Source organism: Ixodes scapularis, unplaced genomic scaffold (assembly GCF_016920785.2).
Source record: "Ixodes scapularis isolate PalLabHiFi unplaced genomic scaffold, ASM1692078v2 PGA_scaffold12__126_contigs__length_90152505, whole genome shotgun sequence".
Lineage (NCBI taxonomy): Eukaryota > Metazoa > Arthropoda > Arachnida > Ixodida > Ixodidae > Ixodes > Ixodes scapularis.
In genome coordinates, this window is record NW_024609838.1 from 89,965,669 (window position 1) to 89,983,513 (window position 17,845).

General features: G+C 45.3%; 1 protein-coding gene across 1 annotated transcript in view; it reads right to left on the reverse strand.

Annotated features, from left to right (window-relative positions):
* LOC8032199 (protein AATF) overlaps positions 1-17,845 on the reverse strand; it is a 45,790-nt gene that overhangs the window by 13,804 nt on the left and 14,141 nt on the right. The window contains exons 6-9 of the mRNA XM_042289168.1: positions 16,085-16,211; positions 12,448-12,636; positions 10,612-10,717; positions 4,689-4,784 (exon numbers count right to left, since the gene is read on the reverse strand). Coding sequence (XP_042145102.1) covers positions 4,689-4,784; positions 10,612-10,717; positions 12,448-12,636; positions 16,085-16,211 — 518 coding nt within the window. The remainder of the gene's footprint in view (positions 1-4,688; positions 4,785-10,611; positions 10,718-12,447; positions 12,637-16,084; positions 16,212-17,845) is intronic.

The following is a 17,845-nucleotide window of genomic DNA, read 5'->3' on the forward strand; positions in this document are numbered from 1 at the left end:
AGCCAGATGTGGGTCGCAGAACCCTCTCCCGTCGTCCTTGATGGCAAGGACATTGTATTGCGGGTTTGACCAAATTGGTCCCTTCTAAGTGTACATGTTATCTGTTTTCTAAAATGCTTTCAACAAAAGAAATGTTTGCATAGAAGGTGGTTGACAATGATGGAATGGTGGGTTGGACCGTCTAGTCCCTTGTTTATGTGTATGGTCTTCGTATTTGAAAATACTTTCAACAAACGAAATCTCTGCGTAGAAGGTGCTTGAGAGTGGCTGTGTGGCTATATATATAGGATGCTTGAAAAAAAAAAGAAAACACTTAGCCGAGTTTGAGACATTCCCTTCCGTGTCTGTTTTTATTGGAACAGACATATGTAGGAATTGTCTGTTCCTACATATTGGCTATATCAAACTTTTTCCCCCCGGCAAGGTTTCCAAAACGTGCAAACATTCGTCTTCTAGCCTGTCCCTTCTCTCCTCTCCTCTCCTCTCCTCTCCTCTCCTCTCCTCTCCCCCCCCCCCCCCCCCCCCAAAAAAATAAGAAAGAAAGAAAATTTCAAAAGCTCAAGTTGCGAACAAAATTGAGCAAAGAGAAGTGAATCAGAAGGGGAGATAAGCTAAAGACATACTTAAAAGGTCAAAACAGCGCAAAAAACGACGAACTGGACGAAGGAGGACACAGACAGAGCGCTCTGTCTGTGTCCTCCTTCATCCAGTGTGTTGTTTTTTGCGCCGTTTTAACCTTTTAACTATGTCGTATCAACTCACCCAAGCTTCAACTTTAGAAGCTAAAGACACAAACTATGCAAGCATGCAAAAAAGAAAAATCTTTTTAGCGTGGTGTTACAAGGCGGAAGCGAAGAGATAAGAGAGAAAGAGAAGCTCTCGCCTTACAACGAACGCATCGTGGAAGTTCGTTATATATAGTTTTTGCTATATCGAATTACTTGCTATATCGAATTGATCGTAGCGCTTCCTGCTGTTCATTATAAACGGGTTTGACTGTATTGGTGTCGCAGCAGCGGAGGTGGACATGGCAGACACCTGTTCTGCCATCTCCAGCTTGACATCTACAAGAGCTTCGGCAGCCCAGAGTTGGGACGCCATGATGACGGTGACATTCGCATTCTCTCCTGCTTTTTTTTTTTTTTTTTCAGAATTTTTATGCTCAACTGCCAGGATCGCGACGTCCGACAGCACGACACTCTGTCTTTTGTGAAGTCACTTGTTGACGCTTCGAGACCACTTTCGATGCCTGGGTGAAATAGAAGGCTAAACACAGCAGTCGAAGGTGCATTCTGGGCACTGCACCGGTGCCACACTCACAGTGCAGTCCTACATGACATACTGTCGAGAACAGTTTTAACGAAGTCAACGGGAATCGGAAATCCCTTCGTTATATCCGCTATTTCGTTATAACCGACTTCGGTTTTAACGAAGTGCAAAAGGGAATGAGAAGTCGTGGTCACTTCGCTGTACCCACTATTTCGTTATAACAGACTTCGTTATAACTGGTCTCGACAGTACTTCCGCCTCGTAACCTTGCCGGAATCCGTGCTGATGGACATTTTCCCCATGCTTTCCTATGTCTGGAGGAAGCATGATTTGGATTCCTCCACTTTTTTGTGTTGTGGTCGAATGTGCCAAACGGAATAGTCGGGCACATAAAGAAGCGCAGAATATACTTGATTTTTATGCGTATCGGCGTTTATTAGGGGCTAAGACGAGCCACTGCTAGAGAAGTCGCTTACAGGTTACAGCAAGTGGCTGGAGGTACGCAAAATGAGAAACGTTCAATCGAGCTCCGTCATCGAGGAGTTTCGGAATTTATTTGCGAAGTTCGGTTTGCCGAAAAAGATAGCCACGGATAACGGTACTTTGTTTGTATCGCAGAACACAGAAGCATTCTTCAAGAAGAATGAAATGAAAAATATCACCAGTGCACCATACCATCCAGCAACAAATGGGCAGGCCAAAAGAATGGTATGAGAAACCAACATAGCACCGCTCAAAGATAAAACAGGTGCATAAAATAAAGATAAAACGGGAGCATGAAAGGATGCTTCCTCGGTGTATACTCGAGCAACACAAAATTACAAGAGTAGCGACAGTGCAGATGCCAAGCGTACAAGGTGTTTGGTCGACAGTTAACTGCGGTCGCTCGTCTGGGTTGCCCTCACATTGATCAAGGAAGGGAAATGGAAGAAAGCGATAAGTCGTGCTCTCCCAGGAAACTTGCTCTTGGCCAAGACGTCTTTGTGAGAAAATTCACAGGAACTGTCACAAAGACACTTGGATATTGCTCATGGCTGGTTGCTATGGACAAAGGTACTGCATTTACTCAAATTTAATGCAAGGTTTTTTTCTAATTTTTATTACCCAATGTTGCCCCTAGCATTATAATTGAGCAACCGCGATATTGGCCTCAACGGTGCCGCCATTTTTAAATAACTCCGATTTTCATAGTTCCAGTCGTTTTCAACCTTAGGCTGACAACAGATACCCATATGGCTGCTTAAAATCAAATCCATTAAATGCACATTGAAATCCATCGAAACATTGTAAAACCTGTCATTCTTTCTTCTGGTTGTTCTGGTGGATTTGTTCGACCTCGTGCTTTGCCTTTTGCACTTCCGCAACATTCAAACTTTCGTGCTTCCGCAGCATGTGACATTTTGGCATCAAGCCAATGGCAGCACGACATGTGTTTGATACTGTATGTCCTCAACGGTGCGAAGAAAGACATCACCTGCAAAGAGGACAGCGAGAAGAACTCCACCTCTGACAGCGACGACGGCCGTGATGACGAGTAACGGAGAAATCATTCCCCCTAAGGTGGGCAGTGTTGGCCACCACCTCTTTAAGATAAAGGTACTCTTTTATTCCTTTGTCAATCCCACGTTATAATCTTCTCTTTTTTTTTTTTTCTTTTATAGGGCATAATGAAAAGCTGTTTTTCGCAATACAATTGTGTTCGAGCTAGAATCTAGTAAATACGTACACCTTGACGGCACGAGGACCACATCCGCAACCAAACTCAGAAACGTCCCGGTCATTCAATGCCGAGACTTGTTCGGATGTCAGCAGCTTAAAACCGGCTCAAGGTCTTCGACAGCAGTAGGCAATTTCCATCGGCGGTGAGCCGTCGACAAAGTATGTGGAGCAAAATGCGTTGGACCAGAGCGACCATTACACATTCCGAAACACACAGCGTTCCAATATCGTCCAGAGCTCAGCGACTGAGACATGGTGACTTTCACACGATATGGTGACTTTCTTTAAGGGGGGACACTACCTGGGAATGCCAACTTTTAAACCGCTCACTTAATCGGCGTGATATCTTCAGCTGGTGTTTTCAGCCATATAAAGGAGGGCATGCAAAGCTGCAGCCCTGTGAGCCAATTTTATACCCCCAGTACAAAGCAAAGCATAGCTTTGCATGGAATCTGCTCAATGAATCTATCGTTGAGAAATGGTGTTGATAACCCCATATTTTTCTGGTGGAATGCATACTGGAATACCTGTTGCTGGTTACTATGAAAAGAAATTTCAGAAAATATGCATTTTCAAGTAAAACAAATGTATGAAAAAAAAAATTTTTTTTTTCACATTTGCCAAGTTTTGCAAAGTACAATTTTTCATAATAAAGGAACATGAAAATACAAAATCTAAGTTCATAGTAACCAGCTCCATAAAATTTTGGCATATAAGCCAAAAATATTAAGTCTCTCGATAGTTTCATACTGAAACGAAAATGCATTCAAAGTGCTCGAACCTCTATCTTTTCTTTAACATTGGTGGACTGAAAATAATTTATAAAAATATAACTATGCACTGTATACAAATGAAACTTTCTGGGAATACTCTCTAGATCTTGGCGAATGTAAATAGAGCATCTTTCAAATTTAACTTTTTTGCAGAATTTTTTTTTCTTTCTGTGTAGTATTTTGCCCTGCGTGATCCAAACCGAGACCAGGAATGACACTTCTCCCCTCTTTTAAGGGGGTTAAAAGAGGGGAGAAGTGTCATTCCTGGTTTCGGTTTGGATCACGCAGGCAAAAATACGTAATCACACGGGCCACAGGATCCAAGTGCTTTCGAGCGTTACGAGAGCCAGCTGGTCGCCGATGGCCAGACCGGAATAGATGTTACATATTCGGCAGTACCGTTCCTGTGTACTCGAATATAACAGATCTGAATAAACACTGTACCGGCGTGCGGTCGTGTATCACTACTGCGTGATGCATGTTAAAGTCTCCAGGCTACTTAAGAGGTTAAAACAGTGCAAAAGCAAAGGGCAGGGTAAAGAAGGACACAGACAGAGCACTGTCTGTCTCCTTCTTTACCCTGTCCGTCCAGTGCTCTGTCTGTGTCCTTCTTTACCCTGCCCGTCGTTTTTTGTGCTGCTTTAACCTTTTAAGTATGTCATACCAACTCGCCCAGGCTCCAACTTATCCCCAGGCTAGCAGCGGTGCCGCACTGACTATATTTCTCATCTACGGCGGAGACATCAGACACCGATTTGAGCTGACTAACTTCACGCTGTCTGAACAAACACGGTGCACAATTAATTTGCATTCGACCGATCTCTCAGGTCAACCTCTCTTGAAGACACAAACTTGTCGTGCCTTACGGAAGACACTATCTACAAATATTTGACCCTAAATGCACCTACCAGCTGTAACCCGCTTTACCTCGTTCTGTTGAGAAGATTCTGGATCGCCGAGGGCTCTGTAGGACGACCGCTTGGTCTGGGTTCGGCGAAGGAGGCGCTCCTCGTCTGTCAGAATCTGTCCGAAGAGAATGCCCGGACGATCAACGAGGGAGGTTTCGAAAGGTGTTGGATACACAGTACGACAGTTTTAGTGCAAACAAGAATCACGGTCTTTGTATGTTTTAAATGCGTAGTACAGTCGAACCCGTTTATAACGAACTCCATCGGACACGCATTTTAGTTCGATATATCAAGTAGTTCGTTATAGCAAATATCGCTATTTCGTGAGGACGGCAAAAGCGAGAGAGATGAAAGGAAACCTCGCGGAATAGCGGCGAAGGCTGCCGAGCGTAGCGAGCCTCACGCCGGCGCTCAGAGCCGTGTTATCGCGAGGCAGCTTTCATGATGGAACATATGTATTCATATTTCTATCAATAAATTTCAATATTGAAACATATCATCTAAGAAAGCCCGAAAATTTCTAGGTAACAGACAATAAATGAACACGATAATTCCGTAAAATTGAGAAGGAAAAAAAAGTCGTGGCACTTACGACAGAGAGAAGTCTTTATTACCTGTTCTTTTGATATTACCGACAGAAGCTGGTAATTTTTGCCTGCGTCTTCGCTTTTACTGCGTCCTTCAAAATTTCGTCCTCGACGCGAGATAGCTGGTTTACCAGACTTAGTCCACTTCCCTGAAGCTGGGAACAGTAGCGACGGAGCACTTGTCGCTGCAAGCGCCTCGTGAAGCGTCGGGCAAGGTGCCTCTGGGTCCTTTGCCTCCTCGTCGTCGTCGTCGTTTGCTGAAGCCGCCACGACCTCGGCGACAATTTCGTTGTCTGAAGGACTGCTGGTCACTGCGACATCATCATCCACTCCGAGAAAATCTTCCAGCTCCACGCCATCCGGGACCGCGTCGGGAAGACGGCCGAGGTCTCTCCACATCTCGTTTAAGTCGTCATCCGTAACCTCGATTGCCTCTTCAGTACTTGCTCTGTCGTTATCCAGGTACAGTCCCGCGTGGCGAAAACAATTCTTAATTGTGTTAGGCGCGATGTCGCTCCAAGCACGGCTAAGCATTTCAATAGCACCCAACAAATCAATCTTGAGTTCTTTTCCCACACGCAGCTTGGTGAGCAGCTGCTCCACTACACGCTTCCTGCAACCTTGCTTAAAGGCACGGATGATGCCTTGATCTAGCGGCTGCAGCACCGATGTCGCATTAGGGGGCAGGAAGCGAAGCTGAATGTTTTTTTGCATGGCACCACAGTGATGCGCGGAGCAATTGTCGAGCAAGAGGCAAATCTTGCGGCCACTCTCGGACAACTTCTCATCCCAGTCGCGCAGCCAGTCCTCGAACAACACCCTTGTCATCCAGGCCTTTCCATTTGAAGTGTATTTCACTGGAAGAGACCGACACCCCCGTAGGCACATAGGGGCCTTGCTCTTGCCGATGATCAGTGGCGTAAGCTTGGAGCTCCCGTCCATATTCGTGGTGAGGAGCACCGTAATTCTAGCTTTGTTCAGCTTGCCGCCATGGCACTTCTCGCCTTGTCGTGCCAAGGTCCGACTGGGTAGGAGCTGCCAAAACAGTGCGGTTTCGTCGGTATTATAAATATCGCAGGGCCTGTACTGCTCCGTAATTGCTGGCCAGTTTTCGGCGATCCACTTCTTGACGCTTTCATTGTCGACTGCTCGACTCTCGCCGGCGACAACTTTGCCGACGATGTCGTAACGTTCCTTGAACCGTTGAAGCCATCCGGATCCGCCACTAAAATCTTGAACGTCGAGCAAAAAGGCAAAGTCTTTTGCTTTCTGCTGTAACATGGGGCCCGAAACTGGAAGGTTTCGAGCGCGAATATCCAAAAACCACGCGTACAGCGCCTTTTCCACTCTGTCAAAGGCAGGCGCCCGAATGCGCTTTCCGTCGGCGTTCGGTCGATCTCGGGACTTTTGCAGGATCGCTGGCTTGTTTTTCAGAATCGTACTCAGCGTGCTTCTGGCGATCTTGAAGGATGCGGCGACTTCTGACTTCTTCTCGCCGCGTTCAACGCGCCGGATTATTTCCACCTTGGTAGAGAACGGTAACGATGAACGCACCTTGGTCGCCATCTCTTGCGGGAACAGGAAGGACACAAAGAACAACGAGCCTCCGCGGCAAAACGCTAGGAACAAGAGAGCCATGTCCGGCCTGGTACGGCTGCAGGATGATGTCATCAGAACGTCATTGCACGCTTGCTCTATCATTGGCCAGCGCGCTTCCGCGGGGGCCGGTTGCGGTGTTGTGACTCATCTTCTCAAGGGTCATCGTGTTTTTCTTGGTTTTCTCTTGTCCTCTGTCGCTCCGTGCATGGCAGGGAAGCCAGCGCGCTTCCGCGGGGGTCGGTTGCGGGCGTTCGCAGTCGGTTTTGTGACTCATCTTCTCAAGGGCCATCGTGTTTTTTTTGGTTTTCTCTTGTCCTCTGTCACTCTGTGCATTGCAGGGAAGCCCGCGCGTCTCCACGGGGGCGGTAGCGGGCGCTTGCAGTTCGATATAACCGATGTGTGGTTCGTTATAGAAAGTATATTTCTCATGAATATTGATCTTAAAATTTCGTGTGTTCGATATAGACCATAATTCGTTCTAACCGGGTTCGTTATAAACGGGTTCGACTGTATTTCCAGGGATGGCTCTTTTCATGTTTGTGCCGGGACGTAGCCTTGACGGCGTCACAATGCCATGTGACGTCATGCCTTACGCACTCTAGGTGCCTAGCATTTAGAGGTCCTCTGTGACATGACACGACAGAATGATGTTATGTGACACGACCTGACGTAAGGTCGAGTAACACCACGACTTCACGTGACATCATGATGTCACAGAGGATATAGATGTACCATACATTGAGAGCGAGCGCATTTGGGACATACCAAAGAGATGGGCAGTCTTTCTCTTAGAATCAAAATGCTGTCATCCAAAATGCCGCACTCCAGAACAAACTTCGTAATTCAAAAGCCGAGATATACCCCCCCTCCCCCCCCTTTTAAATTTTAGACAAACTGAACATACAGTCAAACCTCGATGTAACAAACTTCTATGTAACGAAACCCCCGATGTAACGTAGTACATAACTTTTTCTAACTGCAAGTGCATGCACGCCATGTATTTTTGACCTTTATGTAATGAAGTCCCGTTTGCCGAAATTTCGATGTAACGAAATTTCATGGACAATTCGTCACAAACTTTTGGGTTTCAATGGGCCCCCGATAAAGCGCAAAGAGTGAAACAAGCCGAATTTGGCAAGTGTGGCGCACAGAACGGCTACTAGAAGACACTAGAGCCGCCACTATTTCGCCCCTCGGCTTCGTTCGCGCTGCGTAGTTCGTTTCGAGGCCTAAATACAAGCATGCGTTTCTCATTGTACCGGGTTATGGAGCCTTGAAGGCGATGGAACCGCCCCTGACAACGTCGACCTTGACGACTTTCTATATGCCGACTCTGTTGTCATTGCAACAGAGGTGACCGATGAGGCGATAGCTAGCGATGTTCCTGGGAACTCGCAAGACGGCGACGACGTCGAGCCTGATGAGCAAGACACCTGCTATGTGCCCAGTAACCGTGAGGTGGTTGACACGATCGATGTCTTGAGGCGGTTCGTGATCACACAGCAAGACGAAGACGTGACGTAGGCCGTCTGGCTATGCGAAAGTCGTGTAATGCCACTAATAATGCCAAGAGTGGTCCAGAAAAAGGTGACAGACTACTTTCAACAGAAATAGAGGCGTCCTCGGTGAGTTTTGTGCACCCGAGAAACATTTGTGGAAACTTTCTTTAATGTTAGCCTCGAATTTCTATGTAGCGAAATTTCAATGTAACGAAGTAAATCCCGAACTTTACCGACTTCGTTACATCGAAGTTTGACTGTAAATATCATTTGTGCAACTAGAAAACTATATGCACACTATTTAATCAGGGGCCTGTCAGTGTTCAAAATAATTGTACCCAAACTGAATATATGTTACTATCATTCATGTTAATTTGTTTTCTTATATTTTATGTCTATAATTATTTGCACACTATTTATCTAGAGATCAGTCAGTGATGAAAATACTCCTACGCACACAGAATATATATTTTTCTTATTATTGCATGTTGGTTTGTTTTCTTATAGTTTATGTCTGTAATTGTGTAAAACCGTGTCTCCTTATTTTTGTCATCCGCTGCTGCTGTTGTTGTTGGGGGAAGCAGACGCTTTGTCAACGAACTCCTAATGGTGAGTTCCACTGGTCGCTTTGAAGCGCGCCGGGATAGACTTTTCTGGAGCGCGCGTATTTCCCTGGGCGATCATAATCAAAACGGACGTGTTCCGTGTCATTTTGGATCAGCTCCCACTCCAGATCTTGATCTGGATGCAAAAAAAGTCGCTCCACCGAAGCCAGCCTGGCCAGCCCTCTGCACGCACACATGACTTCCTTTCTCGCCGGGCATCTCGCCTCCGAGGAATTCATAATTGCCGCGTGCGAAGTGCCGCCCACTTTACTGTTGCTGCTGCTTGATGACAGTTCGACATCAAGTTTGCTCGAGCACCTCCGGCAGCAGTGGCTCGAGTAGCAGCAGCAACCAGGATTGCTTACATGTCCCGCATCAATTCTAATGCCTTTTCGGAACTCCGCAGAAGAGGCTGAAAATTGAGACATACTTGGACACTGTTCACGAGCATCCCGACGAAAACGCAAGTGGGCTATGCTGATGCATCACTTATTAAAGTGCGTCTTTTACATCCTGATTAACTTCGCTTGTGCATTGAACACATGCTGTTAGCGCAACGATTGCAAAAACATGTACTTCGAGATTTGGGACCGTGGGAAAGTGAATGACGGGAATGCATCCGCCGACTCCAGAGGGGTGGTCACGTTCCACTGGGGTCCGGAAGCGGAGCTATCCCGTTTGGATCGCATGCTCCATCTCGGATCTGGTCTCCTGATCCCGGCGCGCTCCAAAGCGACCAGTGGAAGTCGCCATGAGTTGCTTTTGTCTCTCTTTCCTCTCTTCATTTTGGAGAAAAATAAAGAATTTGAATTAGAATATTACCACGCACGTCGGCGAGCAAGCGCATGCGTGGCCGAGTGGTTACTGCGCTTGACTGTCGCGCGGAAGGTGTAGGTTCGATTTTAGTCAGCAAACTGTCCTTTTATTTATTCTTTCAACTTGGCCTTCTCGTAAGTTCAAGAGCATTCTTGTCTGATCAAGTTCCAAATGTTCTATGCACCGAAAGTTCTACACCGAATGATCCAGAAACCCACGAGGGTACATAAGGGACTCCGCAAGGCGAGCGGAGTCAGTTTCGCCCTAGCGTTCGACTCTGCTGTCACGTCGACTTTGATGCCGCGACGCTCTGCTTTCTTCGGTTCCCTTTTTATTTTGGGGTACAAGTTCACCCCATTAAAGGTTTAGTTTCTTCAGTTATTACCGCCTCATCACTTGTCATTCGTGACAATATAGTATGATGGGAAGCATTTATTCCAGGCTCTAAACCAAGCGGTGAATATTGCTGCTCGGCAATAACCGTTCAAAATAAAGTGCAAAGAAGCGCCGACGCTGTGTTCAGGCAAATGGTGTTGTGCAGTATACGCGGCAATCCACAATCACACCATTCAGCGACAACTTTATTTTGTTGCTGCAGAAGAAAAGTTGAGCCAAATTATTCGACGGCCATTCTTGTACTTGCATAAACCCGACTCTCGAGTTATCGTGCCGCAGGTGACCACAAACTGAGTAAAAACATACATATAATCTGAGAAAACGTACTAACTGCCAATAATGCTCGGGGCCAACAAAAGGGTAGATGAAACAAGAAACCATTCTAGTTTCGTCTAGAATGGCCTCCCTGGAGGGCACGCCGCAGGAAGATGCAAACTCACGTGCTCGATCTGCTTGAGGGGTGACTGCTCCAACGCTTGGAAGCCCTTGTTGATCCTGCCGGACGACAGCCTCGTTCGCTCGTACCACTTCTCAATCGTGGAGTTCCTGCAAGACGAATTCCCAGGTTTCATTCTCAATTCCATTCAGTTTTCATTTTTAAAATAAAGTGTGCACAAAAGCACCCTCATAAACCAAAAGCTTACGCATGGGTCGTGGCTAGGCACGAGCCCTTTGATTAAGGGGGCCGCTACAACTAAAAGTAATCATTTGCAGATTTCCTTTCAAAAAAGTTATTGACAGGTAGCAATCAAACTATGAGTGTATCTCAAATGACATTTAAAAAGATGAGCCAATAAATATCTCGAAAGAACCAAATACTGATGTCTGCATTATGACACTATATAGCAGTGGTTCTGAACCAATGATGTTTTGCGGACCCCATGTGGATCGCAGAGATGATGGAGGACCCCATTTGTGGTGGGGGGGGGGGGGGGGAGAGAAAGTTATACGTTAATTGTGATAATGATTTAACAAATTGATATAACTAAGGACTAGTGTGAAGCAGACTTCTCTTAATGACATATCCACGTAAAAACTCACCCAAAAATTGAAACGCTTCTTTTCAATCTGAGGGAAGACAACTTTAATTGCCGGGCTTACCGATGAGGCTGGGCTTCACAGACCCCTGAATGCCTTCATGGACACTATACTTTGTTTCATACTTAGCGTGCAATGCTGTCAAAGCTGCTGGCGCGAGCGCATGGCTTCATCTATTGTATTGTTTGCGCAAGAACGCGTGCAAATGATCAACAAGACTGAGCCCCACGGTCGCGAAAGTAGCTTTGACAGCGTTGCACGCTAAGTGTGAAACAAAGTATAAATCAAAATAAAGGTTAAGAAACTATCTTTTTGCAAATTTGTCAATTCATACAGCGTTATGAATTTTGGTGTATTTGACTAAGCACTCTTTCAAGAAAGCATTCGTCGGCGAATAATATCTGAAAATGGTTTCCAGCAGGTTTTCTCAACGTGTTTCGTAGCTTGTTTTTATTGAGAAATATTATACTTTACGAAATTATAGTCAGTGCGCAGGCGAGCTGGTGGAAGTTTACCACAATGATTTTAACCCGAGACTGGGGTAGAAGGAGGAAGAACTTTTTTACAGTGCGAAGAAAAGATAAAAAGGACAGACAATGTCTCTACTTATATTTTGGCTTTTAATATTCTTGCACATGTTGCACACACTGTGGACGAAAATCAAGTTATCTTGACTTGGTAACTTTAGTGTGGAAGTGACGGTGGTGCAAAGTACCACTGAAAACTTGTCAATTTTTCTGTCTTGAGACTCTCAACTTTATAATCTCTACAAAAACATTAGCTAAACCATTCGTATATGGTTGAATGCTCATCCCCGAGAAATGGCCGAATACATATTTTCTTCAGAAATGTAAAACATATATCCAAATTATTGTTGCACAAGCTGACATTGAATCCCCCGGAAGAGGATAATTAACGAGCGTTTAAATACGCTCAATGCTTACCACCACACTGACAACAGCATAAAAGAGAAAACAATTTCAGACATAAAGCAACAAACTGTTACAATTGACTCTTTGCACGAATGCACAATTTGAAATAGAAGCCTCCTATGTTCAGTCCCCTAGACCATTGCCAAAGGCCAAGCTGATTGTATAAATGTTGACACAGCACAACGTCAGTCCCCGCCAAGACGCAAGGCACTCCAATCTTTTCGTCGCCGAGGGGCACTTTGACCAGTATGATGAGATTTTGAACTTGGGGCACCTAACATGCAAGAGGCAGCTACGCATGCGTACCTGAAGGGCTCGAAGGTCTTGTAGAACGTCTCGATATCCGCGATGCAGTCGTCCATTCTACGCTTCTTGGCGGGCTTCTCCGGTGCCTGCTCTTCCTCTTCCTCCTCCGCGTCGTCCTCATCTTCGTTTTCCCCCCCTGGTCCACCGTCCGATCCTTCGCCGTCCGTGTCGCTCGGAATTTCCTCGTCACTGATGAGGAACGACATTTAGAGCGGACAAACATGAGTGAACGCCGTGTGGTATGCAGCAATTTTTTCCAATGTATCGTCTATTCTTACTCTCTTACAGCACGTCCCTGGCAAAAAATTTACGGCGTGTTTTTGACCGGAAAAATAAACTATGCATGATCGAATGCCCAGACTCCGCCCAAATGTAGTGCCAGTGGTCCGGACCAGATGCCAACGTATTAGAGCAGCTAACCGTTATCTTATTACACAAAAGTTAAGATAGAAAAATCGGGCTCATTTACAGTGTTTTGTGCCACTTAGCCCCATGTGTTCCAGGCTTTGTCGGCCACCATTTTACCATAGGAAATATCCAAAAATCGCTTATAACCTTCGAATAAGATGTCAGTTGGTTCTGAAACTGGAATCTGGTCCGGACCACTAGTCTTACATTTGGGCAGAAAGTGAGTATTTGGAGATGCATATTTTATTTTACGGCGGCAGCTGTTAGTGCTCCTTCCTGGCAAAAAAAAATGCTCACGTACGAACACAAAATACCACTCTACAGCAGGGGCAGCAGACAGACCATGCCGGGTGGGAGGTGACACAAAAGGCCCTTTTACTTTCTCACACCTACAAGCCAAACCAGGGGACCCTAGTATTCAGTTAGCACGCCCTCTACGTTGTCATCATTGCAGCAATCGGACACGAGCAAGCACCGAATGCTCACACAATGCTCGGGCCCAATCTACGAGCCGCATTCAGATATTGTCATGGGTGAGGTGAAGAGACGGCGTTCAGTGAAAAAACTAAAGGTTTAAGAAACGCAAACTTGTACCGAAACAAAAGGGTAAAAGAACAGGTGCCGTAAGCGAGCGACGATGTCGGCGAAGAGGCAGAATCCGGCGCTAGCGTAAGACTGACTGCGGGTTGCCAAGCAGAGCCCCTTTTGTACACGTATGGGCTTCTGGAACATTCGGTGTAGAAGGTTCGGCATGTTGAACATTCTAACCTCGAATCAGCAACGCAGTTCTCGGATTTACCTGAACATCACATTACAGAGTCAACAAAAATGTGTACCCGCGGCCAGGCATTGAACCTTGGCTTTCTGCAAGGAAGGAAAGTGAGATAACCGTTAGGCCACAAGCGCGCTGCCTACTTGGTCAGCTGCACACGCAGCAATATTGTCACTGGGTACTACGCCAACACGGCAACCTCCAAACTATGTCATCAAATTTTGCAAAGAGGAAATTGGAAGAAAACGCTCGCTTTTATTCTTGAAATGACACCGCAACAAAGAGGGTTCTGGGTTAATGGTGTTGCTTGTGAGCATACTTGGGTCCCACTAGCAGGCGCGTAGCCAGGGGGGTGTTCAGGTGTCAGAACACCCTCTGAAATTAATTTTACTTTACACTATATATATATTGTTTTTATTTTCTTAGTGCGTGTGATTGCACTAGCACCTTAAAACACCCCCCGAAGATATATTCTGGCTACGCCACTGTCCACTAGTGCCAATGAGCTCGCGTAAAGTGAAAAATATTCCAACTGAATATCGGTGCAATGCCCCTTTAAAGCGTACGTGAAGCATTGGGGTGCGCTAGAGTTACCACTCGCAAGCCTGACAATGCAAAAACACAGATGATAAGAATACCATTTGCGTTTTTGCATCGCTAGCCTTGTGCCTGCTGCACAAGTAAAAACTTTAGTGCACCCCCAAATTTCAGACATCCTGACTTTCACACGGGTAAAATACAAGTATATTTTGCTAAGGGGAGGACACTGGCTTTGCGGAGCACAAGTCTGTCTGCTTCTTTTTGCGGGGGTTGTGGGGACGTCAGAATGCCGAGCTCTGCTTGACTCTGATTGAAAAATAGTCGGTAGACCTCAAGGCAGCTTGCTTTGGGGTCTATCCACTATCCTTCAATCAGAGCCGAGCACAGCTCGGCATCCTCCCGTCACCACCGCATAGATTTAACTTCTGAACTACTTGAGTGATCGGAATGAAATTTGCAGGGGAGATTTAACATCAGATGTATCTGTATTGTGCAAGCTTTCAGCTCTCTAGGACAATTAAATATACCTGCATAAGATGCGTCACTCTTCGTTAAAAAATCTATGATATGCAAATGAAGCTATTAAGCACCATTTTGACTGCTTGAATATAAAGTGGGGGTTGTGGGGGGCTATCTAGATTTTATTGGGTGTCTCATATAGCGGCCAGGCTCTTTAAATTGACTGCAAAATTCGGTTTCTTAAGCTATCGCGCTACAATTTTGTGCAGCGTTGCCCACAGGTGGTGCATTTGTTTCTATACAATTTGCAAAAAGCAAACTTCCCTGAGAAAAAAGTAAAGAAAGAAAAAGGCTTAACTCCTATGGAAACCCAGCGAAGCCACCCGTCTTCAATCAATAGGGCACCTTATTGTTTAAATACCGGTGACTTTGTTCAGTTTCCATAGGAGCTAAGCCTTTTTTTTTTTTTTTTTACTTTTTCCTCAGGTAAGTTAGCTCTCTGAAAATATTATAGAAAGAATGCACCACCTGTAGGCAACGCAAGAGAAAATCGTAGCGCGATAGGTCAAGAAACCGAATTTTGTGGTTGATTTAACGAGCCTAGCCACTATTTGAGACACCAGGTATAACTCAAATGTAAATATTTCAAGAAGACTTATTACCTAAAAATATGAGATGCAAATCATTCCTACTGTAAAAAACCGAGCAAGCACCTACTCAAACTTTGAAGATAATCGCGAAAAAATAGGGGATGGGGCATGTGAGGTCATCAATTTTAGATATATATGTACTGTGCATATTTTTTCAGATGTTTCAAATTTTGGGGGTGTGCGCTTAGTGTGGAATGGGCGGATGCACTGTATTCTATGGTATGTCAATTTTTTAAAACATGGTTTTTTCTCAATGAGGATTTCAACTTAAAACAAAATAAAGTGGAGAGCCCAATTCCCAGTAAATTTCAGTTCAGAAACATCTTGACTGTGGTATCAGAATATCTTTACCTTCAAACAAAAGATTCCTTCATATGAAATTTGAAGCAAAAAGTGCAACAGAGAAAAAAGTGTTCAAACATTGAACTCTTTTGCTTTGTTACTGCCTCAGAATATGTTGAAAATGTTTTATAATACCTTAACTACATGGCATATGGCTATCACATTTAGTCTAAGGATGTATAATTCGTTTCTACACCAAAAACCTCAAAACTGAAAACTGAACTTTTTTTTGTTAAATTTGAAATTTAGGCTTATGTCTCGCCTTAATCAAAGAGTGTGCTTTGTGCAATCCTCGACATCTGACATAGCCTGCTCTCGAAAAGAGTATGTTTTCTCAACCGCCCTATTGGTAGGAAGTTTGAAGGTCTTTGCTGAAACATTCTCTACAAGGACCCTCTTGGGCAAGTGGTTCAGGCAAGCATGTTCTCGAATCGAAAGAAGAAAATAGTCGAGGACACACACTCACTCGGACATTGCGTCTTCCTGCTTCTCGTGTGCAAGTCCGAACACGCTGGCCACCTCCGGGTGCGCGCCCTTCAGGTCTTGCTGAAGACCCAGCAGCTGTTGCAGCAGGTCTTCGACACTTTTTGTCGCTGCAGGAGAGAAAGCATTTCGCAATGTTGTGGCACACGCTCCACTCCAAAGAAAGTGAGAGAGATATCCCCTCGGGCATTTTTCTGCAAATTAGGAATTAGGAAGCTACCAAAGCAACGTCTCCGGTTTTAGGCATGCATGGTGAATCACCTAAAAATCCGACATTAGTTTTGAGCTTGCTAGTTTTTTTTGTTTCCTCCACAGGAATAAAAGTCCCGGCCAACCTCAAACAAACTTTCTTAAAATGTCATTTATATTATGCCACCCCCCCTGTTAAATTACTTGCCTACAAATCATTAAAGGGACACTGACAGGGCATTTATGCTCGCCGAGGTTTTTAGTTGTACGTGACATATGAGAGCTCAACTACCCAGAACAGAATTTGCGGCTCGAAATTCGGTTTCTTTCCGCCTGAAAACCGCCGATCAAGAACTGGCCGGTTCGAGTCTCGCTCACTCTCTTTTCCGCGGTCACGGGCCGTTTTCTTAAGGTATCGATGCGACCACCAAATTTAATCAAAGTCGTGGGTCACTGAAGGCACACACTCAATATTAAAAATAGAAAAAAATATGAAACCCATTTTTTGTGGCTTCTAAAAAGCTGCAAATACGTTGATTGAAAAAAAAGTTTCACAGACAACCGGAAGCATTCTGTGCGTGCGTCGTTTCGCGTATCGTGGGACTCGCAGGGACGGCGATGGCAGCGGACGACGGGCGTGGGACCTCTATTTCAGAACTGTCGTTCGCGGTACTGGCGAATTCTGTCTACCTTTAAAAGAGAAATTTGGGACTAATCAAAAGAAATGGTATTCATCCCGTACGACACGCCCGACCACCAAGCCGATTTACACGAAGACGTCGCCGAGCCGTCGCTCCCTTCTCGTGGCTGAAGACATCGCTCGCGCAAACGTCAAGCACGACGTGTCTACTTCGAGTTGAATATGCACGCGTACGATTCCTTTACAAGGTGAGAATGTCGCCAATGCGTGGTGCATCCCGACTTCGACCCGGGAGTGCTTTTGCTAGAGGAAAATCGGCAGCAAACTTTCCAACTTACAGTTTATCGGCTGAATTATTACTAAGGAAAGAGATCCTCTAGTTTCGATACGCCCCAGTAGCTTAGTGGGAAAGACGTCCGCTTTGAACGCCGTAGGACCGGGTTCGATCCCCCGTGACACTTTTTTTTTTTTTCATATGTTTTTCGATGTCTACATTTTTTTTTTTTTTTTTACAATTATCACTGAAGAAACAAAAAAAAAAATAAGAAGCAAATGTTGTGGACGACACGTCGCTGAATTAAATGGTATGGGATTTCCTTTTTGACACCTGCGAACTCAATGTAATCACTTTCCACAAAATGCAAGGAGCATATAAATCAGGTAGCGTCCGTTTTCCGAGGTGCCCGTAAATGGTCTACAGGAATCGCAGCCAGCCATTGGTCCCGATCCCGTTGATCTTTCGGAAACTCTGTCACACAATGCCACTTCTGTTTCGGACGCAGGACATGTGAGCCAGCTCTTCACGCAACATCTTGGGTGTATTCTTTTCGAAGCCGATCAAAATTCACCACGGGCACTCACTACTCATCTCCAACTCCTCAATGTACAAAACAACTCATCTTGGAGTACAGAACA